This window comes from Sinohyriopsis cumingii, chromosome 16, assembly GCF_028554795.1.
Source record: "Sinohyriopsis cumingii isolate HCF-2022 chromosome 16, ASM2855479v2, whole genome shotgun sequence".
Classification (NCBI taxonomy): domain Eukaryota; kingdom Metazoa; phylum Mollusca; class Bivalvia; order Unionida; family Unionidae; genus Sinohyriopsis; species Sinohyriopsis cumingii.
In genome coordinates, this window is record NC_142976.1 from 76,270,241 (window position 1) to 76,296,315 (window position 26,075).

Genomic DNA, 26,075 nt, shown 5'->3' on the forward strand with positions numbered 1-26,075 from the left:
TCTGACCCACTCCCTAAGCTTCTAAGGCAATATCATGAAAAGAACACCCCTCTTGCAAATGGTTATTACATGGACATCCTATTTACCAAGTTTGGTGGTTATTCACTCAGCAGTTAAGAAAGATAGTTATGGGCAGACAGACATACAGAAGAACACATGGATATATACATGGTTCCCACGCTTTTCTAAAGATAAATTTCCAGGTCATTTCCAGGGTTTTTCCATGATGAAATTAATTTTTACAAGGTTCACATATGGCCATTACTGACAGGAATTAAATAACATTTTAGATTATTAAACATGCATTTTCTAAATCTAAAGATGTTTCTCTTTCAAGACTCTCCAAAACATCTAAGCTAGAAGAGATGATCGTGTACAAAACCACAAAATGTATCACACGAATCAAGTTTGATTATATTCCTATAAATTGGCATGTAAAGTCATTTCAATGTACAGAATAAAAATTCTAACATTATTTTGCTGACCTGCATTATGTTGCCAAGTGGGAACAATATATATATATATATATATATATATATATATATATATATATATATATATATATATATACACACATACACACACACACACACACACACACACATACAGTGTGACCCCGCTATAACACGGTAGTTGGGAGCCATAAAACCTGACCGTGTTATATACCAAACCGTGTTATATGCAACCAAGTCAGTTAGCTGAAGAAAATGTACCCCCCTCCCCAACAACAAAATTGTGGGGGGGGGTGTTTTTTAATAAATGCGGGCAGTAAAATAAGTGATTCGTCGGCACAGTGACCTTCTTAAATTGATGCATATTAAACGAGAAATACACCGGTAGTGAAAACAGAGAAGACATAATAAAATAGTTTACTTTATTTAGAGAACCATGAATTGGTACATATACTTGACTCCTGTTTATATATAAATGTCTAATGTATAGCATGAATATCAACACTGTGTACTCACCCGCGAACCTCATCATATACATTGAATCCACAATACAAGTGATTCCATCGAAAATATGCACACACAGCTTTAAAATATTCATTAATTTTGTAACAGGTCATATTGGTCTGAATTCAGTGGAAAAACATAGCACAATCACGTAACGAATGACGAAGTACATTTACTTTAAAGTATGTTCCATGTCGGTAAAAGTTAGTTTGCGTTTTAAGCCGCCGTTACTTTTTGCCTACAAAAAGTAAACTTTCACAGCACAGTTAATGTGGTTCCAGTCACGTTGGAAAATGCAAAAATCCATCAAATTCGATCACTTTTATTTAGGTTTGGTACATACTTCCTTTGAAGAAAAGTTCTTTGCTTTTATTGAAAGATTGTAGTCGGCTTTCTTTGATGAAAGGTGCCTGCGCTTTTGAAGTAGCTGCTAAAGGACAGCTTTGGAGAACCAAACGAATGCCCATTTCTTATTGTGGCGGCAACATCAAATAATTGTATTGCATGAGTGAGACTGGTATTTTTTCCATTTGCTGAGTATGTTTTCATAACAGTCGCTGCTTCAAAGGTAATCTGTTTCCTTTGAAATTTCAGCAAACTATTTTATCTGGGTACATTTTTAAAAAGGAATTGGCTGTCGTTTAGACTATTCTAGTTACTGTCCCTCCATGCCTACTGAATAAAGCAATAATTTTTATATATATTTTTTTTTATACATTTGTGGTAGCAGCGTGATGCTGCCTTCCACGCATGCGTCTGAAAATTAACAAAGGGTCAACGGACGATAGAGACGCAGGTGTTCTGATGACAGGGATTATTACAGAAAACCTGACCGTTCTGAAGGATTTAATTCTGAGTGAAACGAAGAGGAATTTTACTTACCATCCACATACAAATGCCAGTCTTTGTAAATATATTAATTACTAGCGAACGACCAAAAATCCGATGAAAGAGAGATTACGAAAAAATGCTGCGTCCGGTTGATCTCCGTTACCAGAAATGTCAACAACAAAAAAGCGGATATTTCACAAGATACAGAACTCATGCTAGACGTCAGGATAAGCGGATTATGATATAACAATGTACTGTTTATATGGTTTGTCAGTATAGACAAAGAATTTGTTTATGTAACAATAGATAAATTTCAGTGCATTTTATATCCAGTTTGTGGCTTCCTTTCATGGGGCCTCTGAATTTCTGCACTCCAAACCAATGGTTGTATATAAAAGTTTAAACAGCCAACAATGTCACCAACAAATAAAAAAGCCACATGGTAAGTTTTGCAGCCAATAAGGAAAAACAATCCAAGTTTGCGACATTGGCGAAGACCTACGCGATCCCAGAAAAAACTATTTATGTTTTTTTTTCGGACTTTTTAAGAATTTTTTGTGCACAAGAAAAAATACATGTATAAGAAATTTCGGGAGCCACGCCACGACCACGTTATATCTAAATTCACGTTATAACAGAGCGCGTTATAGCAGGGTCACACTAATATATATATATATATATATATATATAATCTTAATCTTATAGAAAGTAAACATTTCCTATTACGGTATATATATAAAAAACAATAAATGCAAATAATTAAAATCTTGTCTTGTAACGAAAAGAGTTTAACCCTAAATTTATCTGTGCCAATAAAATCCCAAACAAGATTTTTCAAACAACCTATCTCCTTAAGATGATCTGGTTAAAAATCCATCATCTAAAAAACGTTTTCTAATGGGTTGATTTAAATTTTGACAAAAGACCTTCAAAATCATATACTGTTGTATAAACAAGAACTGAATTTTCTGTAAAATCAACTTGTCTTCTTGTAATTTGTTAAACCAGTCCCCAAACCTGTATTGATACAGAGGCTCATACCATTTTTTATTATATAATAGAAGGGACAACAATTTTTCATTTCAGCTCTGAGATTCAACAATTTGGACTACAAATTTGGCTTAAAATGAATAGTAGTGCATTTTCTAATCTGGGTTTCCTCCGAATATTCCCACCCCTTCTTTCATATTTGGACAATTAGGCTGGGGTCTGGGGTCATTGCAATTGCATATAGAAAATTTGTGATTTACCGCCAATGTGCGTAGCGACATATGGTAGTTGCTTACCAGTGGGCCTAGCAAATTTAAACTTATGTTATATTGACTCATACCGGCATGAAATCGATAGGAAAATGATTCATTTTCTCAGAAATGGCAAGTATTATATACCATTTGTCTTTAATCCACTGACAGACTATATGAAACTATGGCATAGATGAAACCTGACCCTGTACTCGCCATTTGCATTACTAGTCACATGACTTCACAAATCTCAAACGATGATATCAAAAGACCAATAGTCATGTGATATCAACAACAAACTCCTTTTTAATGTTGTTGCACAGAAATTAAATTATATTAAATGAAAGTCAGATATTTTTGTAAAAACCAGCAATCTGGCCTGTCTGATATCAAGCAGAGAGCACGTCAATGTGGTAGTCATGTGATACAACAAAATTCCAGAAGCTGTTCTCAGAATATATAAATATGGAGAATTTTGTGTTCTTTTGCTTCTGTATTTTTATTACAACCAGCATATGACTTTCATTTAATATTTTGTTTTATTTTTTCTCTACAACATTTGAAAATGTGGGTTGTTAGATATGTGTACAGCACTCATGCAACTAGCAATGCAAATCGTGAGCACCTGGTTACATTTCATTAACGCCATAGTTTTATCTTGTCTTTCAGCAGATTAAAGACATAGTGATTTTAATACTCACAATTTCTGAGAAAATAAGTAATTTTCATATTCATTTCATGCATGTATCACTCGATCTAACAATGTTTAAGTTTGCTCGGCCATCCGGTAAGCGGCTACGCTTTGACATGATCATGTTGGCATCTTGTGATGCTAGACTGGTTTTCATACCTTCTATGTAATGAAAGATATGGATATTGAGCTGAGTTTGAAAATAAAAGTCTTCTAGACGAATCTAATGAACTGAGCATTTGGATTGACTCAGCATATATGTTTATTGTAGTACCCAAATGATCCATGCTGCACCCTCCGAATATTCTGGTTAGAACTAGATAAATTTAACTCACAATCAGTTTAGTGACAACTCAATTACGTGATTGTTTCGGGCGTCAAGTGGTGGCGGAAAATTCCCTGGTTTTTCCCAACTTTCATCAATATTTGCAAACTTCAAGGACTTTTCGTGATCTGGAAAAAAATTACAATTTCTCCAGACTTTTCCCCGATTTCCCAGTAGCCTGGGAACCCTGTATATAGACAGACAGAGGAGGATATCACAGATATCCCTGATACTTTTTAAAAAGGTAGGGAACAGTAATTAAAAACTCCCCTGTGCACCATCAAAGATTTTGGTAATGAGAATCTCTGCTTCATGGATCACTAGTTTCAAGTTTGGAAATTCTGTTTTCACCACAGTGTACACTTTTCATTCTTTATACTAGACTTTACATTTTTGGAGACTTATGGATCTTGAGTCTTACTTTAAAAATCTTCCAAAAGATCTGCCCATGCATGCAATGGACTCCAACATTAGCAGTAGCAGGCATACTTTTTAAATACACTGGGAACAATGGAAAACAAATTGTTAATCACTCATTTTAAACCTTTCATGTTCTTCAGGTGTTAATCTTACTTACCTATCTTTTCCTTCAAACATGATGTAGTCATTAGCTTTGATCATTGCCTCAGCAATCCTGTTCAAAGGAAATAAAAGGCTGGAAAAATGAGCTACCTGGTAGATAATTGCAAAAGGTAATAAATCTCCTTGCAACTGCACAACACCATGAACTGAAAGGTGAATTTGGCTATCTCTTAATGTGAAAGTCTTTATTTAAAACTGCAATAAAAGTATAATTATTCTAAATATTTTAAAAAAATCATTGACCTATATATTACCAGGGTGAACATGGGCATAATATTTGACCTCAATACATTCAAATGTTTTGAAGGTGTTAAGCAGAAACATTAGTAGCTACAGTATTATAAAAAATTCTTCTTTGGAAATTGGGGACAATAACTATCAAATCTTTACCAAAAAACCTAGTTGAAATCAAATCTGAACAGTTATTATTGATTCTTGTACCAAATTGTTAACAAATCCAACCTGTTGTTAAATCTAAATAAAAGATAAAGAGTTCCCCTTCATTATAAGGTGCTAGTTGATGTCCGTAAGTGCCAATGACATTATGTACCAAACTGTCATATAACAAGAAAGCTCATTAATGAGTTTTGGCTGGTTGGTTTGGTTGGTTGGTTTTAAGGGCACTTTTATTACCACATTATTAGCTATATCATGCGGAGGAAATGGAAGCTAAGTGCCTTTCCCAAAGATGCATTCAGGCTGACCAAGGCAGGTACTGATTATGTTACCATTGGATTATGAGTCTAACACTCTACCAACTAAGCAACTGCAGCTCCCATGCTCATAACAAAAATGTGCTCATGTTGTAATGTGTTGGGGCAAAAGAGGATATAGGTACAGAAGAACATAAATGTACATAAAATATATATAATTTACACTTTGTTGTGACCGAGTTTTTAAGGTTATCAAACAGTTACATAGTTACTATGTTCTGTTTATATTGTTATGTATATTTAATTTGCATTGTTTAAATTTTTTTACATTTATTATATGCTATGAGTTATGTAAAATTGTATTTTGTAGCTGACCTTGTCCAAAATCAAGTTCATTGTCCACCTGAACAGAATCATTGATTATTTTTATTTTGCAAAAAAAACTAATACATGGCTAATAATTTCTCTCCGAGTGTGGGTTTAATATTAGGAACATTATCAACAGAAGAAAACATATTTATCTTGGTCTGATTCAAAGACATTGTGTTTGCCATGTTCTTTATTTTAATTTCAGTTAAGTAGAGGGCTTACTGGGAAAATTATTTATTCATGCTTTAAGATCTTGAGGCAGAATCATTTGTTGTGTTCAGTGTTTGATTTGGGCTGAAATTATTTAATTCAAATTATTCTTCTCTGGAAATACAAAGTGCTCAATAACATTTTTGGAAGAGAAATTAACTGTGAATTAGTGAATTCAAACAAGGAAACCTTGGACTGTATCAGTGATTCAACAAAAGGCTGTTGGCACATTATTACAATTCAGGCCACTGGTACATTAGTATATTAGAGACTACAGGTCACTGCATGTACATTAACACTTTAAGTACTGGAAATTATTTTAAATACCACTAAAGTTTATTCAGAACTTTATTAATTAGGAATTGTGTTACTAATTCTGATTATTTGGAATTTAAATCACAATATTGTAAGTTCTTTTAAGATTTTCACTTTGTATTCTAGGGAAATAAATTATTTGTTGCATTTTACAGAGCTTGTTGCTTCTCACTTTTTTCTACGACATATTTTAAGACCATAGTGTTCTGATAAAATATACTGGCATAATGCATTTGAGGGTTAACTTTACTTGTCTAAATAGAAAAATCAAAATGGTAACTGTTCAATTATACAAGTGAAGTATAATATCTGATTACTAAATATTTAGAACTGCTGCTGTGACATAGATGTTGCAGTGCTCACCTAAAAGAAATGATATATTTCCTTTTTTCTGACTTTTTTGTCCCATAATTTCTTTAAAAATACAACAGCTGACAGTCATGGAGTGCAGTTAGAGATGAATGCTGATATGTAAATTGCAAATTGACAAAAACTGAACATTATACTGATTTTTACTTTCAAAATTTTGATGGAATCCATGGCATGACTGCATTATATCTGGAACTGCATTATAATGGAATCACTGGCATGGATGAATTATATCAGGTAGCACATCATAATGGAATCCATGGCATGACTGCATTATATCTGGAAGTACATTATAATGGAATCCATGGCATGACTGCATTATATCAGGAACTGCATTATAATGGAATCACTGGCATGACTGCATTATATCTGGAAGTACATTATAATGGAATCCATGGCATGACTGCATTATATCTGGAAGTGCATTATAATGGAATCCATGGCATGACTGCATTATATCAGGAACTGCATTATAATGGAATCACTGGCATGACTGCATTATATCTGGAAGTACATTATAATGGAATCCATGGCATGACTGCATTATATCTGGAAGTACATTATAATGGAATCCATGGCATGACTGCATTATATCAGGAACTGCATTATAATGGAATCCATGGCATGACTGCATTATATCTGGAAGTACATTATAATGGAATCCATGGCATGACTGCATTATATCTGGAAGTGCATTATAATGGAATCCATGGCATGACTGCATTATATCAGGAACTGCATTATAATGGAATCCATGGCATGACTGCATTATATCTGGAAGTGCATTATAATGGAATCACTGGCATGACTGCATTATATCAGGAACTGCATTATAATGGAATCCATGGCATGATTGCATTATATTTGGATCTGCATTATAATGGAATCCATGGCATGGCTGCATTATATCTGGAACTGCAATTTAATGGAATCCATGGCATGACTGCATTATATCAGGAACTGCATTATAATGGAATCCATGGCATGACTGCATTCTATCTGGAACTGCATGATAATGGAATCCATGGCATGATTGCATTATATCTGGAACTGCATTATAATGGAATCCATGACATGACTGCATTATATCAGGAAATGCATTAAAATGGAATCCATGGCATGACTGCATTATAATGGAATCCATGGCATGATTCCATTATATCTGGAACTGCATTATAATGGAATCCATGGCATGACTACATTATATCCGGAAATGTATTATAATGGAATCCATGGCATTACTGCATTATATCAGGAACTGCATTATAATGGAATCCATGGCATGACTGCATTATATCAGGAACTGCATTATAATGGAATCCATGGCATGATTGCATTATATCTGGAACTGCATTATAATGGAATCCATGGCATGACTGCATTATATCTGGAAATGTATTATAATGGAATCCATGGCATTACTGCATTATATCAGGAACTGCATTATAATGGAATCCATGGCATGACTGCATTATATCTGGAACTGCATTATAATGGAATCCATGGCATGACTACATTATATCAGGAAATACATTATAATGGAATCCATGACATGACTGCATTATATCAGGAAATGCATTAAAATGGAATCCATGGCATGACTGCATTATAATGGAATCCATGGCATGATTGCATTATATCTGGAACTGCATTATAATGGAATCCATGGCATGACTACATTATATCTGGAAATGTATTATAATGGAATCCATGGCATTACTGCATTATATCAGGAACTGCATTATAATGGAATCCATGGCATGACTGCATTATATCAGGAACTGCATTATAATGGAATCCATGGCATGATTCCATTATATCTGGAACTGCATTATAATGGAATCCATGGCATGACTACATTATATCTGGAAATGTATTATAATGGAATCCATGGCATTACTGCATTATATCAGGAACTGCATTATAATGGAATCCATGGCATGACTGCATTATATCTGGAACTGCATTATAATGGAATCCATGGCATGACTACATTATATCAGGAAATGCATTATAATGGAATCCATGACATGACTGCATTATATCAGGAAATGCATTAAAATGGAATCCATGTTATGACTGCATTATAATGGAATCCATGGCATGATTGCATTATATCAGGAACTGCATTATAATGGAATCCATGGCATGACTGCATTATATCTATATGACTACAGTATATCAGGAAGTGCATTTTAATGAAGGAGGGTTGTATACATAAATATATGCTCAAACAAGACAGGAAGGGAAGGGGGAATCTTCTGTCATCAAGTCTCTAAATGTTCAGGTTCAAGTACTAAAGAGCATGATACAGGTGCTACTAGATTAAAAATGTTCTAAAAATGCCAAGTATTGCAAAAAAGTGTCATATAACAATATTTTTTCCAACAATAATTTTCAATATATGTGAGACAAAATGTATGACAGAGAAATAGATAGAATGGGGGAGGGGGAGAAACACTAAATAGGCCATTCAATCAAAGTGAAGTTTACAATATGAAATTTAAGGATAAAACATGACACAAAAAATGTCAAACTTAAACATGACATGTGATGTGTTTTGATAGGAATATTTGTAAGTACTATTATCAACATGACAACTGATGTGTTAAATATTATGTTATCTGAAACCAGAAATTTGTTTAGCCTAAGATTCTGTACTCTTCAAACTTACATGGTCTCAATGATGTTAGTTGTCTTATGCTGGTATGCCCTCCTGTGAAGAGCATTTCTAGTATGGAACATATCATACAAGTTTCCAGCTTCCTGAAAAAGTATTAACATTTTTTTTGTAAATTATGCTTCTCACAGAATAATTAACCAATTACAGTAACAGTCCTTTGATTCCCAAATCTTTATTAGTGGGACTTTTTCTTCTTCTTCTTTCTCCATCAATTAGATTCACTGATAATTAACTTCAGCCTTACCAGAAAGGTGAACATTTTGTATTTCCCCATCTGTACATGAAACTCTTACCCATTACTTCATCTTACCACTGCTCAGTGACTATATGTCAACTGGATGTTTACTAGCTTAAACTGAACAATACATCAATGAGGTTGCTTGCATTTGTGAGGAAGTGTTGGAGGGTTTAATTAATATTGTGATGGGATAGATATTAGATATTCTTGGGCAAAGATGTAGTTTTTGTTGTGCAAAACTAATTTTAATGATGTAGTACTTCCCTATTACTCTTGCTTTGCTACCTCTTTTGGGAGGTAAAATCCCTTATCCAAGCTTATTGGTTCATGCAGAATACTTTTCCCCTCAGAACTGGGCCCAGAATTACACTTGAGCCATCAGAGCAGTGGTGGGAGAAGGGAATCTTGTAACAGTGACAGGTAAGTATTACATTAATAAAATAAATTTTAACCTCCCACCAAAAACAAACACATTAAAAGCACTAATACATCACTTGGCACTATTACCTTGCTGAATTTGCTGGTTCAGAGGGAGACTAACGATATCAGAAAAAGTAGAATAAAATATAATATACTCACCTTACAGTAGGTGTCCACAACTGTTAAGTTGGCATCTGATTGGGACACTTGCGTGCTGAATTATTGGGACCAAAGAAAATATTCCTTCATTCTGGTGTGCCAAAGACCAGAGGTAAAACGAGATGCAGTTGCAAGCACCAAAACACAGCTCTCATAACACCCTCCAAAAACTAATTATTAAAGTACACAAAGTAGCAATAGCCCTGACCTCATAAGAGTTAATTCTCGTGAACAAAAAGGTCCCTCTCAGTGAGGGTTGGATAAGCTTTCTTAATAGTAAAGACGATCAATTTGGAATTGATGAATGACAAGATATCAGTGGAACCCCTAACAGGTAAGAATAGATGCTTCCTACCTTTCTTCCTCCCATCTGATGAAGCTAAATAGGACCGTAACACCCTAATAGTGGAGATCCTGACTTTTTGGAGCACTTGTAGAATCACTGTGAATGGATGGAGACATAAGCAAACTGATAATCTTGCCTCAGACTGAAGTGTCTTGCCCAGGCCCTCTGATCTGAGATTAAGGAGATGTAACAGGGTAGCTTGTTGTTCAGTATCATCATGAACAAATCCACCAGGGTCTCCCCCACAATCTGAACAGTGACTCACTATGAATTGATGCAGAGACCATTCCAAGAGAATGATCCTGCATCTCCTGGACAGACTGTCCACCAAAATATTTTACTTGCCTGGAATAATATAAATACAGAGGGTAATCCCTTCTGAAGCTGAATTATGAAGGAGTTCTACACCCCTACACAAAGAGAAGAAGCATGTGTGCCTCCTTGTAACCTGTGGTACCATACTGCCAATGTATTGTTGGAGGAGATCATCACAAACTGACTTTTACCGGTACTTGATTGACACATCCTAGTATGCCTAAAAAAAAACATCTCAATTTTTAAATTAATTATGTAGAGGGTAGATTTTTCCCCAGGACACGAACTCATAAAAACCCTTTTTGCTTCAAGTGAGCATCCCAGTCCAAATCTGATGCATCTGTGAACCAACAGTAGTTTGGAGACATGAATTGGGACTCCAGCTTGACACTGATCTTTACTAGACTACCAACTCAAGTGGTGGTGAAAATCTGATCATAGAGAAATCTCAGCAGTTAGGGGATTCCTGGGTGGCTTCCAGTTTGACAGATCAGGTACAAGTACAGTCAGGACTGGTGTAGAGTTTAATGTCTCCAGGAAGGATGGACATCGATGATCTAACAAAAAAGTTTTGACTTAATGTGACTTAAAAGCACATGGATTCTGACTATTCTGTCCAGCTGGGACATGAACTCATTCCCTGTTGGTGAGAAAATTCATACTGATGTAAATAAAATCAGAGATGGAATTAGTTTCAATTTATTCAGGTTTAGAACAAGTCCCAGCCAGGTCACTGTTGAGTGGGGTGAGGATTTACTGATGCAAGCACTGAAGTATGGGCAGCTTCTTCCCACAACTCCTCACAGGAAGTGGTGGGACTGCCCCTATTAGGAGGATGGGAAATGTTTCTGGTGTCTCCTCTAGGTTTTATTTTTTTCCCTCAACTGTGCATTGGGAGTAGAGAGACTGTCCCAACCTGCAGGCCTTTTACTTGTTTCATCCCTATTAGATTATCTAGAGGGAGGACAGCCCCCTCCTTTTTGTTTGGCTCCACAAAAGCACAATATGTAGGCCTGCAACCTGCCACATCTGAACTGTTCTGAGGCAATGTATGGGCATCTATGGTGCCATTTATGGGAAGGAGGGTTCATGACTCGACATCCCATAGGGATTAAAAGGGAACATAAGGAAAAAGGAGGTGGGATGTCAATTAAGTCCTCTTTTCTAGCAAGGGGGGTTATCAAACCAAATCCTGCCATGTAACACTGCTGGGATTCCCTTGATTGGTGAAAGGTACTTGAAGACTGTTGTCCGGTCAGGCAACTCTGATGTGAAGGAGGAGGCCTCATTAGAATGTATCACTGATCTCCTCCTATTGGGGTGGCTCAATTTGTTCATTGCCTTTACTGGGCTAAGAGTTCTGATAAGGTGCTGCCCTCCTTCACAAGGGTTGCAACTCATTTTCAAGTATTTCCTCCTTTAGTAGGTACCCTGGATTGAACCATCACTGGAACTGACTGAGTCAGATCAACTGTCATGGATCTTATTACCTTATAATTCTCTGAAGAGAAAGATCCTATATCCTCTTGGGATTGAGGAGTCTTCTTCTTCTGGATCTCTGACAACCCAGAAAAGGATCCCATACCTTCTTGGGATCAAGCAGCATTCCTCTTTAGAGACCTGAGGGATTCAAAGGTAGATCTCATATCTCAGCCTGAGTATTCCACTTTTGGAAAGGATCCTAGTTTGAATCATTACCAGCACTGGTCAAGTAAGACTGACCATCCCACATTCTAGGGCCTCATAATTCTCAGAAGAGAAAGATCCATACCCTACTGTGATCAAAGAAGGATCCCATACCCTCCTGGGATCAAGGAGAGGAGGAGGAAGGACTTTTCTTCCCTTAAAATGCACTGACTCTTGCTAAGGTCCAAAACATCATTGGACCAAAGACAATGGAACAGACCTCTATCTGTGCATGCACAATAGTACAGTAAAAAGGCAGGTGGGTGGGTGTATCTCATAAGGCCTCCTTTTGTCAACACTTTCCCACTCTGATATTTTATACACCTGCAGAACAAAAATTTCCTAAGCAATAAAGCAATATATATATATATATATATATATATATATATATATATATATATATATATATATATATATATATATATATATATATATTGTATTTTTTTCCTGATGAGTGGTGTGAGACTTCTGAACTGTATCTTATAGGTTCATCACATAATATTGTTCAATGTACCATCATACATATTATCAAGATATATAAATATTTAGATTCTTTTTCTGCTTCCCTTCTCTGGGATACTTAAACTGGACTTTGTCACCCAGACTGGGCTCCTCCCCACCCTCTGCCAGAGTACTGGGACTCCTCTGAGGCATTATATCTCTACTTTGTAATAGCAACTCCCATACCCTCCTGGCATCAAAAAGCACCTATCCTGATCAACTTCTACAAGTGCTTCAGGTGAACTGATTGAGTGTCTGCCCCTCCCACCACTCCAACAGAGTATTGCAACTTCACAAGGGCACTGGGTCTCTTGGTTAGCAAATGAAAAATACTGATAAAGCAGTACAAAAAAAAAAAATCAATGCCAGAATTAGTTTACTGCCTAAGCAAGAACCTACTAAATGTCATTATAAAGAAAGGAATTAAATTCTAGAACCACATTTTGGTAAAAATATCCACCCAGAGATGGAAAGAATATAAAGGGGTACTGCAGAAGCAAGTACTAATATAGTCCTGAACTATGACACATGATGAAATACAGGGTAAAAATATACAAGAATGCTGATGAATATAATGCTACAATAAAGTTTGTCCAAAACAAACAAGAGGAAATAAAAGTGAACAAACTTACAAGGGCTAAGGAGATAATCACTCACTACACATGGAAATTTTAATTAATATGCTTGAAAACATATTAAAACATGTGAATCAAGGCAATTTTCCAAGAGCAGCATTAACTAAGTCTTGACCTAAAAGCATCCTGTTAAGAGGAACAGTATGTCTCATAAACCTAAGATGTAGTAGTCAGACTGGTTCTGTGTTCTTTGTGTTCTCAAGTTCTAGAACATTGTATCTAATGGAAGGATGGAATTATGAGCTTGGATAAGGGATTTATGTCCCTGATGAGGTAGCAAGGCGATAGTGACATATCATGTATTAGTGATATTAAAATAATTACTACAAAATTTATCTTCTCTAATTACAATAATGTTATGAGAACAGGTAATGTGCAAGCATCCAACCTATGTGAAGAAGGGCTAGATTCCATGTATGATGCATAAATTGTTCTCCTAATATAAGGACAGCACAACCAATGGTAACATAACATGTGATGACTACATGTGAATAAGAGAAAAATAACTTTCTCTTACCAAGAAAAAACCTCTGTTTAATCTAATTAAAGCACTAAATTCACATTCCATGAGAACGTGACTGTGCTGACATCAACTGGATCATCTCAACGCAGTAACTAAACCCACCAGACTCAATTTTCATTTTTGTGGTACTAAATCTTGGAGATAAAAGCTAGAGGAATATATCCTCTTTTCTGACCTTCACTGGAAGACAGATGTCAGGCCTCCATAATCATCCCTATGCACTTCAAGTAGTTTGAGAGCACATACAGCTAATTTCATCACTGGCTCTCTTAATGTTTCAGTTAGAAGAAGGACCTATTCTTAGCTACAAAGCCATGATGCATCATTAGGACCAAAGAACCATCCAACAGAGAGAAAGAACTAGGTCTTTTCAAGTAAAAATTGGTAAGCAGGTTTGACTTATGCTTATTGTGACCAATATTCCCTCTACCATGATGGCTGATTCTTTTTCCTGGAAAATGGTGTTCAGGTATGTTGGGGCAGATTTTGTAAAAACTTTGTACATTATTTTAGACTTTCTCAAAAATATTCTTTCATGTATTGGTAATACTTTAAACATAAGCATTGCAGTTTGAACATTTTCTGTTGTCTAATGAAGAATTATTTACATGTCCTTTCCTGGAGTCTGGAAACATTTTGTAGCAGTTGTGTTCTCCCAAATTATATTACAGTAGTCAAGATGCTGTTGAATTAACTTTTGTAAAAAGTAACTCTTTAATGTAAAGGAATGAAGACCTTGATTTTCTTTAGGAGCCAATGATAAGAATTTATTTTCTCTGAAATATAACTTATATGATGAAACCATTGCAAGTTATTATCGTAGAGTTCTATCTAAGCATCATTTTCATATAAGTGTTATAACAGAGAACATGAAGCATATCAGTTTGAAATCTTGCTCTTTTCTGCATTGTATTTATCAAAAAGACTTTTGTTTTGTCCATATTGAGGATCATACCATTTTCTTTGCACCATATTTGAAATCTGTTGAGAGAAATTTGAAGGTTTTTTTCAACTTAGCTTGGTTGCCTTGAGCATCAAACAAAGTAGTGTCATCAGCATACATGTCAGTTGATAAGACTTCATCTCCTATTTTCAGGGGGAGATCATTTATGAACAAAACAAATACCAAGGGTCCCAAGATAGAACCTTGTGGCACTCCATAAATTATCATTTTAGTTTGGGATAGGTGTCCATTTAAAGTTACCTGTTGAGACCTATTGCTCAAGTAGGATGTGAACCTTCACTACATTGATATTTTTTTTAACTTTGAAGGAGGATTTCATGATCTACCAGGTCAAAAGCCTTTTAAAAATCTATCATTACAGTACCAACTAACTTTCCTTCATCACAGGCTTTTAGCCACTCATCAGTCATTGAGATAAGTGCACTTTCACAAGAATGATCTTTCAAAAGCCATATTGATATTCATGAAGTAGATTGTGATCACTGAGACAGTTCATGAAAGAACAGTGTACATGCTTTTCTAGTAATTTGGAAAGGGATGGAAGAATTGATACTGGTCTGTAGTTATTCATGTCCTCTTTTGATCCTGCTTTATGTAGTGGTGTTACTTTAGAAGTTTTCCAAGATTAGGGCAATTGACTTGTTCTCAAACTGTGATTACACAGATAGGTAATACTATCAGCAATGGCAGACACAATGGCCCTAAGATGTTATGGACTTGTCATGTCCTGTAGATTAAAAAAAGATCGATGTTTTTGAGGTAATTCAAAACAAACTTAGAACTTATTCCTGGGATTTCAAATTTAGCATCACTTGAAAGTTTTGTGGAACAAAATTTTTTTAGTTCTGAATGGTCTGAGTCTAACTTACATTCTTGAATCTTGGAGGCAATATTTACAAAGAATTCATTGAAAATATTGGCAATGTCATATGGCTCATAAATATGGTTTCCATCATTAATTAGGATGAAATGTCTTTTTTTGCACTTTCCTGCTACAAATTACAGTGGAACCCCACTATAACGCTATAATTAGGGTCCAAAAATTTGGATTGCATTAATAGTGGGGTCACGTTAATGCGGGGTTTTACAGTATTTACTTTTTTCAGAGAACAACTCATTGACAAATATACATGTATTCATGTCTAATGTATATGATGAATATGGTACCAACACCGTTTACTATCATGCCATTGTAGCATGCAGTTCATCCATAATGCATGTAATTCCATTGAAAAATTGCACACATAGTTACAATATTCAATAATTTTGTCCCAGATCATTGTGTCTGAATTCAACATCTAATATACAGCATGAACAGAGTATTAACACTGTTTACTTGCCGTCTGATATCGTACTGTTGGGGGCTTGCAATTAATCCATAATACATGTAATTCCATTGCATACATATTTAAACTATTCAATAATTTTGTCACAGATCATTATGTATATGAATTCAATGGGAAACATTAACAGCAAAATTAGGTTAAGAAAGACGAAGCACATGTATGGTTCATTACGTTCCAGGGTCTATGAATGGTGTCTGTACAAATTTCATACTGCTAAAATTTTCTCATATGTATTTCTGTGTACATTTATCCATTGTAAATTTTCAATACTTAACGCTTGTATGCCTATTTGTCTGAACAACTACAGCAAGAATAATTAACAATTAACACATGCTTTCAGCGTGCATATAACTTTTACTTCAAATTTTGTGAATATCGAAAGAAACGTGTGAAAACTACTATATTAATGATTGCGCAAAGTGCAGAGAACGACTTGTTGTTTGTGAACTTGCTTTTCCATAACGATAAACTATTTTTATAAAAAAATAGGAAATTAATAACGAGTTCATAAACAAACACCATACACATGTAAAACCAGAGAACTAAGTGCAGTAGGCCTGCAATGGTCACGAGTCACTTTTATAAAAATTTTAAGCTGAACACATGTACGATTTCATACCCTTTCAATTTCCAGCTCAAAAAGCGGACATTATTTACTGGTCAACTGATTGCGTCTAATAACACCGCCAAGCCCAGCAAACACTTTGGCGGCTTTTGTTTTTTGATGGTTATTAAATTGTGAGACTCTTTTATCAACCACTGCTTTGTAAGCTGCTTGGTTGTGTATGCAGTTAAAGAAGAAACACATGCTGGCTATTATCTGAGCAAAGATTGTATACAGAATTAATTGAAGATAATCACAAAGACGACTTAATGGCATTACTCATGGATCAGTAACAAGTAACATTTACGACAATGTTTATTTTGGAATAACATAGACAATGTTTATTTTGGAATAACACTTCAAGAACCTGGTGAAATTGTTAAATTTCAGAAGCTATTATCATATTATCTTAAAATTTATATGCGAACTCTTCCCCAAAATCATAATAAACGTTTTACATACTATTTCTTGTACTTAAAAAAAAAATCCCAGTATGAGAAAAATACACATATATGTATTTAAAATTTTGGGAACCACACCAAGATTGTATTATATTTAAATTCATATGCGATCTCTTTCCCAAAATGATGATACATTTTTTTATACACTATTTCACATACTTGGAACAAAAAAATATTTTTTCATGTGCGAATGAACATACAAAATTTCGGGAGCCACACCAAGACCGCGTTATATCCGAATTCGCATTATCGCAGGGTTGCACTGTACTTAATTTTCCAGATATTTTGGAGGTTGTTGTTTTAGTCATTAAAAATGTTTTGGTAGTGGTTTCTCTTTGCTTGTTTAATCATTTTGTTTACTTTATTTCTCAAGATTTTGTATTCATCTTTAATACCTACAGATTTTAAGTGGTCTTGTCTCTTCATAGCATCAAGATTTCTGTGGTGACCCAGCCAGGATGATGATCATACTTAACTCTATGTGTCTTCAAGGATACATACTTATTAACAACTTCCAAAAATAGATCAGACCAAGTGCTTCAAATATCTTCAGTATCATCAAAAATGTTAACAGTGTATTTGCTCTCAACCATTTAAGAAATTTTCATTATTGAAAGTTTTAAAAGACCTTTAAGTGATAGATATATGATCATTCTTTTCTCCCACATTGTTATGTTTTCTTTTTGAAAAAATTGCAAAATGATTGCTTAAACCAATTTTTGGAAAAGAAATTCTTGAAACATTTTCCTTAATATTTGTGTATATATGGTCTATAAGTGTTTTTGAAATGGATGTTACCGTAGTATGTTGATTGACTGATTGTGATATCCCTAAAGGTTCAATAAAATCCAACCAATGTTTCTTTATTTGTTCATTCAGGAGGTCCCTATTATATCACTTAATATGTACAATTCTTTCTCTTCATTTATAACTTTCTCTATTTGAAATTCAAAATCTTCATTCCAGTCAATATTTGAAGATGGATGCCTATAGATGAAACCCACTAGATATGGTTTGTTTTGTTCAAGGGTGATCTGAATCCATATGGATTCAACTTTTTCAGATTCAAGATCCATTCTTCTTTTGAAAATTGTAACATTTTTGACATATGCTAGGAGTTCCCCACCTCCTGCCTTCCCGTCTCTGCAAACAGGTATGTCATATCATGAATGCTGAGAAAATTATCTGTTTGGCTTTTAGTCAGTTTTGTTTCTGATATGCCAAGCAAATGTACATTTGTTATCTGGAGAAGTTAACATGAATTTAACTTGATATATTTTCCCTCTGATGCCTTGAATATTTATATGACCAATATTAACACCTTTTCCTAAATTCCTAACTGTAACATTAACAGGATTACAGTGACTATTTTGGGCACCCAAGAACACATAATAGTGGTTTTGATGTTCTGAAGTTTTTTGTGGAGATTTCTTTTCATATATTTTGCCAAAGTATGAAGTAGAACATTCTGATTTATATAATAATGAAATATGAAGCCCCTCTGAAACATTTTGGATTGACGATTAATTTTGTGAAAAAGGTCAATTCAAGCCTGCCAACAATCAAAGAGTCTGGTACCTAAAGGCAGTTTGTCAGCGGTTGACCAAGGTGGCATTTCACTGGCAGTTGTTTGGAGGTTTTGGGAAGGAGAAACCTTGCTTCTTATATTATTTATTAAACTGCAACCAAAACTGCAAGGGCTGCTGCTGCTTTAAATTAGCAGACTGAAACTGGTGCTGTTTGGCCTTTTCTTTATTTGCTGACAACTGTCTCTCCACTGCAGTTGAGACTGATGTGGCCTCATCACTGGAGGAGGCAGCAAGGTAAGCTGCAGAGACAGCTCATACCGCCTTCTACCATGAAGACTCAGTTCTACCTGCCTAACATCAACAGTGTACCAAAAGTCATTGATCAGAGAGCCAAAGAATAATATGACTTCAGTGAAGATGAACTGAAAATGGCATTATTTTCACCAGATCCAAATTTTCTACATTGTCAAGTTGTTAGTCACAGAATTATGCATGACCCCGCTAATCATCTTGCATGATCATTACCTGATTTTTCAGCAAGGTGAAAAATCATTAGCAACACCAGATCAAGTATAGAAGAAGTGGCCACCATATTCTATACCAACTTGGAAACTAAGCCAAAAATCTGTCAATCCACTTTATAAACAGATGAGTTCACATGTTCACTGCTGTCATGTTTGTATGCAAAAAGCAAGTAGTTACTTTATTTGATCAAGTGTTTATGGTACTGGTGGGACAAAAACAATACTGGCATGTGGTTCTCTGAAAAGAAAGCATTTGAATTTCTTGGATCCTGGTTCTTGTCTGAAAGATTACCAGTGATCGCTTTAATCTTTGCCAATTGTGGCAGCTGATGAAGATTGGATGTAGACCTCATCTTCAATGTCAACAGAAGCCATAACCTAATATTCCTAGCTCCCAAATGGCAGTGGTGGAAACTCAGATGGTTATAAAATTCTTAAAATTTCTTCCACAGCCATTCTGAAGCAAAACACCATACATTCCATGGTGGGGTTGGAGCAAGCCAATTGATGGAGGTTGCCCCAGTGGGGGCTGTTCTTGATGAGCATACCTTTCATATCAGCATAAATTCCAGCAACATGGACAAGACCATACCAATGTCCTCTGTGTGGCATGATATTTAAGCACTAGATAAGCTGTGTACACATTCCCCCCTGCAAGCAACATGACTTGGCTTGTCAGTACAGCCATTTGAAGTGGTGGTTGGAAAGTGTGCTGGATTGTAGGATTGTCCAAACAGATGGACTGATCTGATGGATCCCCATATGACTATGTATATAATGGTATGATTGTCTGGCATATAACCTGGGTCACCAATGCAAAGAACTGCTGGTTGCTAGCAAAAAAAATAAAGACAGCTTATCTGGTTGGTTGGCAGTTGGTGAGGCAGAATATGGCATTGATGTCTGGCAAAACATGTTACTGAGGTCATTGAAGTACCTCATATGCCCACTCTTACTAGCCTCAAGGCTATGATCAGAAATGCCTGAGGACTTGTGCTCACTTGGCTGTATACATAAAATGACTCTCCTCTTAATAACTCCAAGTCACTAACGAAGACAGGCAATGAATGAATGATTGGAGAGGCAGACATTCACCCAAGACCAGCAACTGCATCAGTGTTTCCTGAACAAGTTTCTGCATTAGCAACTCAAGTAGCATCTAAAAGGGTGCAACACATCTCTTAAGCACCTCCAATTCAATCCAATACATAACAGTTGCAGCAGGCACTGTACATATCCTCTTCAATATGGTGGATGTGGGGAACATCATGATGCCCCCCACTACACTTGCTGTTCAATGGTTGAAAGCTTAAGATGTCACTTTCCCATGATTTTGACTTCACTGATCTCCCTTTAGTTTTTAGGCCATTGACCAGAACTACAGATCATACCCCCTTTGCACAGATATTGCACGGTGAATTAGAAAAACAGGCAAGGCATGTATCATGTTTATCTTCTCTGACTTTTGATCTTTTGTATTTTGAACATTTTGTTGTCATTTTTTACTGAAATGAGAATGACAACAAAAAAAAAAACAATGGAAAATAACAACCTTAAATGTTCACAAATAACAATAACACTCATTTCTAAAATTTTTTTAAAAAAACAAGCAGTTTATGCAAATGAAAACCAAAACTGAGCACCAGTGAAATCATGACTGAGCATAAGGTTTGAAGAAAATAAACTCAACAAATAGCAAAAGACTCAAATATTTTCATCAAAAATAAAAAAATAACAATCCAAACATTTCTCTGATAATACCATCCTGACCTTCTAGATGGATAGGTAGAAACAACACAAATGTTTTGTGATATTGACAGGCAATGTGGGTTCATGTGATTTGTACTGCAGAGAATGCTTAAACTGGTAAACATCCAGTTGTAATTCCTGAACACAAAGAATTTGATGGGCACATACAATGAGCAACTGAACATCAGTTACAAGAGTTCCCAAATATCATTATATCAACTTGTCTTTAATTTGTTTATCAATTTAACCTTTTATCTCATGCAAGCGTCTTTGGACGCCTCTACTCCATTCACATGAAAGCGCCTTTTGACGCCTGCTGTAAACATCGGCCATTTTGAGCTGGTTTTCGTAGCGCCACCTTTGGGGAAAACCCCCCTATTAGATACTACATTCATTTCTGCGAATGACAATTACGTCAGATCACATGGTCGCTATTCGTGCACTGGTCGATATCTACTATTTAAAGTAACTGGGTCGTAATCTCCACTCTCGGGGCCCCGAGTGGCCAAGTGGCTAAAGCGCTCTCCGTTATGGATCACTGCCATCTCACCTCTGTCTGCGTGGGTTCGAGTCTCGGATTCGGCTAATGTGGGTATGTGAGAAAGCTTGCCAGTAGCTTCTTGTGGGTCGGTGGTTCTTTCCAGGGTTTTCCCAGGTTCTTCCTCCACCATTAATACTGGCCGCCATGTATAGCCTATCGTGTGCTGAAAAATGGCGTTAAACCTTACAACAACAACAACACTCTCCACTCTCCAAAATGGTGCCCGCGGATTTCATTCAGTACGTACAAAGTTTTCACGATTAGAATCACAGCCATGAAAGATTCAATAAATTAGGTAAAGTCTCTGATATTGATGTAGGCAGCAATTAGTTTTTATAATTTATCAAATTCAGATGACTTAGTGATGTAGACGCACACGAAAACCTTGTAAATTTCGAGTATCGGAAATGGCAGCTATGGTTGGTCATGCGGCCTCACTGACATGACGGTGAACGAGTTCTCTCTTGATTTTAAAGCACATAACAAATTCTTCCGTGATAAATAATTACACAGCTATAACAATCGGACTTTACTCTTAAATTTTTCCACATATAATAGATGTGTAGCAAAAATGTAAAATGGTTAAAACTGCTGTTAAACGTAACATACACTACATTGCTTAACAGTTCACAGGCAGGCCTATGCGTATGCTGTTGACTAGGTAACATGTGTTCTATTTATAGCGTGCTGCACTTTGCCACTATGCTCTATGAGGTAAAGGGTTAAGTGCCAAATAAACACCTATATGAAGTAAAACTTGTAGGTCACTGGGTCTTGTTTACAGAATCTTTCTTTGTCAGGCAATTCAGCAGAGATGTTTTCCCCAATTGTTTAAACACTATATAGCCACTGAACACAAGAAATAAAGAGGCACTAAAACTTATCTCCAAAAACCCTATGACTGAATGAATGCACTATGGTCTGTACTATAGGCATTACATCAGTCCTCCACACCATGTGGTTTGTCAGCATGATACCTTAAGAGCAAACTATAGCAACAATATTAAAAAATTATTATCATCCTTCACAACTTATCTGAACTTCATCATCTGAATTTATGGGAAATGCCTATTAATTAGGTGTTATATTTTTTGAGGTAGTGCTCGGCTTGTTATCATTCCATAATTAAAAGCTAAAAATAGTAGAGTGGAATCAAATACTATTGCTGGGTTAAACTCTATAGCATAGTTTTCTGAAGGAGCATATGATTTTTATAAAATAATTAATTTGAGAGGAATCAAGTTAATCATGGAAGTATATTACAAGCAATACAACTGCAGCATATCTGAGACCAAAAATGATTTACTGGTAAATTTAAGAATTAGGTACATCAATGTTTTCTTTTTTTTAATCATAATTTGTATCTCCTTTTAATGATTGATTTTATATTAAATTTCACAAAATACATTAACATTTCAGAAAAAAATGTCTTAAAAAGAACTATTAGCATTTCTGAATTCCTTTTATGTATATATATATATATATATATATATATATATATATATATATATATGAGTCCTGGATTCAAGTGTAACACAGTTTATTTCCTAATATTGATATGATTGTGGAATTTTATTTCACGGAGAATGATGAAAATGGTCAAACTGATAATTTTTTGGAAATCATAGGAAGTATAAAAAATCTCTATCACTTCAATCAGTAATTTTTATTTTACTTATAGAGACAGATTTAAGTGCAGATATACTGTATACCTATATCATTTTTTAAAAACTCTATATTGATAATTTACATTTTATTCTCATTTACTTTTATACAAATCACTAAGTATAATGGCAATTCAACACATCTGAACATTTTATACACATATAGATGAATTAAAACTACTTCATGGATTGCAATGCCAAATCCCCATTCTTTTATTACATCTGCTCCCACACACCCGACCTTATCCAGGGATCATCACCCCAAATGCAATAAGTATATAATATATCCTTGCACTGTGACTAAAGTTTAAAGTTTGATACATAAAAAAACCCACATTTAACTGCGTCACTATAACTGTCAGTTTTGTATATTTGATCTTTTGCCCCCTCAAATGGACCCCAGGGAAAGGTCCAAAATTCATACCCCTCTCACAGATGGTTATTACATGGGATACCAATGTACCAAGTTGGTTGAATTTCCATCTAGCATTTAAGGTAATGTATGCGAAGACAGATGGACAGCTGGAGGATATCTAAATTCCCAGCTAAGCAAGGAATAATCAGAAAACAATTTAGTCAACTAGTCTTACACAACAAATTTTTCTGTTTGCTATTTTATTCCTTTCGTTTACATGTAACAGAAAAAAATGAGATATTTGCTTGTGGACAGATAATTCATAAGTAAATATATTTTCAAATGACAGACTCTGAAGGAATTGAAAGGCTGGTATCAAAAGACCATACATTCTTTGAATTTTAAGTGTATTTCCTGGCACAAACCTTATCTCTTGTACAAATTTGGAGCTGACCATCAACTTCTAACACCCTGGCAAAGTGCAGGAAGCGACTGTGGTCGAAGTTGTTTCGGATTCCCAGCATGTGGCAGTCCCGGGAAAAATAGTCCCACCTGTCCACATCTATACCATTCCTCTTGTTGGCAACAATCTGCCAATTAAAACATCAGTTGTTGGAGAAAAGTCTCTGCTGTCTGTTTGTTTGTCTGTCTTGCATCTATCTGTAAATGTATCTGCTTACATACTCGACTACACCCTAGCTGCCCATCTTCAAATACAGGATAATACAATATTTTGGGTCTGTAACTGTCATCCACATTATGTGCTTTACTGCCAGATAATGCTAAAGATTCAAAGTTCTTGGAAAATGTGAATGTGTGTTGGTGATGGGGAGCTAAGAAATTGCCAAACTAGCATAAAATATGTAATTGTCACATAATAATAGTAGGTACATGCTCTAGTGATCAAATAACTGCATGTATAAAAATAAAGATGTACTGAAACTCTAGAATTGTTTTCATAAATCCATAATCATTATGTCTTTGGAAGATAATCATTAAAATGAGCTGTCAGAAATGGTGTAGCTTGCTCTTAGACCAATGCCAACTAGAAGCATTTGATAAAGACCATATTGTTCCAGTTTCTAAGGAGATCCTAGCTTGTTAGTTGATTACTTTTTAACTTTCTTCATAATAGACTGCTCTGGTGGGTTAAGTGGTTAGAGCATCTGCTTTGGATGCAAGAGGTCACAGATTTAAACCCCAGCCGAGTCATACCAAAGACTTATAAAAATGGTACTAACAGCTGTCTTGCTAGGTGTTAAGACTGGTTGACCTGGTGTCAGGATAATGTGACTGGGTGGGACACGATGCCATATGTCTGCAGTATGATGCCCCAGTGCTAGACATCACAGCAGTATGACTCAAATTGTTAAAGTTATGCTAAAAATCGCAAAACAAAAAAACACACACACATAATAAAGGTATAGTGTGGCAAAACCTTGGTGACAGAATAGCTTGCTTGTTAGGGCAAAATTAATATTGTTATGTATATTTGATTTAATTTATATTTGATTTAATTTAATTGTTTGTAAGTTTTAAAATCTTTGTGTTTTTAATTTCATAATATGTCAAATAATGTAATTTTGTTTACTTAAAATTTGATATTTTCCAGAAATTAGTTTGACCTGACTGTTAGTTGTAAACACTGAACTTTGTTTCTTATGTTGACCTAGTTCCTGGCCGTGATTGAGAATCAAGTAAACAACTTCTTTTTTAAAATTCATTTTTAATGTGTAAATGATAATAGTGAATTCAAGGCTGTACTGGACTACATGCCATTAGACTTGTAGATACCTTCTAAACCATTCCAGATTGTAATCATGTGACCCTCATCTGGGAATCTGTTTTGTATGTCAAGTTACTGTATAACCTTTGTTTATAGCAAAATTAGGCAGTTGGGCTTCTAAACACTGGGACATAAAGGTGTTCCTTTTGTTGTGAGAGTTTGGAGTTATATTTTAATTTTTATTCAAATTATTTGGATTCTAAAAGATTAATTCTTTTTCCTTGAAATATTTGAGTGCTCATACAGAATTCTTGGACAAAGACATTTATTTAAATTTTATTTGGAAATTCAAACACCGGAATAGTATTGTCTGTGGAATAACAAAGAATTGTAGATGCTACAGCACCATAAAGGCTACAGTATACGTCATTGCCCTCCATTTTGAATTTTTTGTCAGGACTTGAACTTAAATTCATTAGAACATTTCATTACTGGGACTTTTAAAATTTAATTCATGGATTTTTTCTTGGATTATTTTTGGATTTAATTCTTAAAACTGTAAGT

General features: G+C 35.2%; 1 protein-coding gene across 1 annotated transcript in view; it reads right to left on the minus strand.

Moving 5' to 3' along the window:
* Window positions 1–26,075, minus strand: part of LOC149780835 (uncharacterized) — a 209,644-nt gene that overhangs the window by 38,692 nt on the left and 144,877 nt on the right. The window contains exons 29-31 of the mRNA XM_089936236.1: window positions 24,211–24,375; window positions 9,217–9,308; window positions 4,622–4,678 (exon numbers count right to left, since the gene is read on the minus strand). Of these exons, the coding sequence (XP_089792362.1) occupies window positions 4,622–4,678; window positions 9,217–9,308; window positions 24,211–24,375 (314 nt within the window). The remainder of the gene's footprint in view (window positions 1–4,621; window positions 4,679–9,216; window positions 9,309–24,210; window positions 24,376–26,075) is intronic.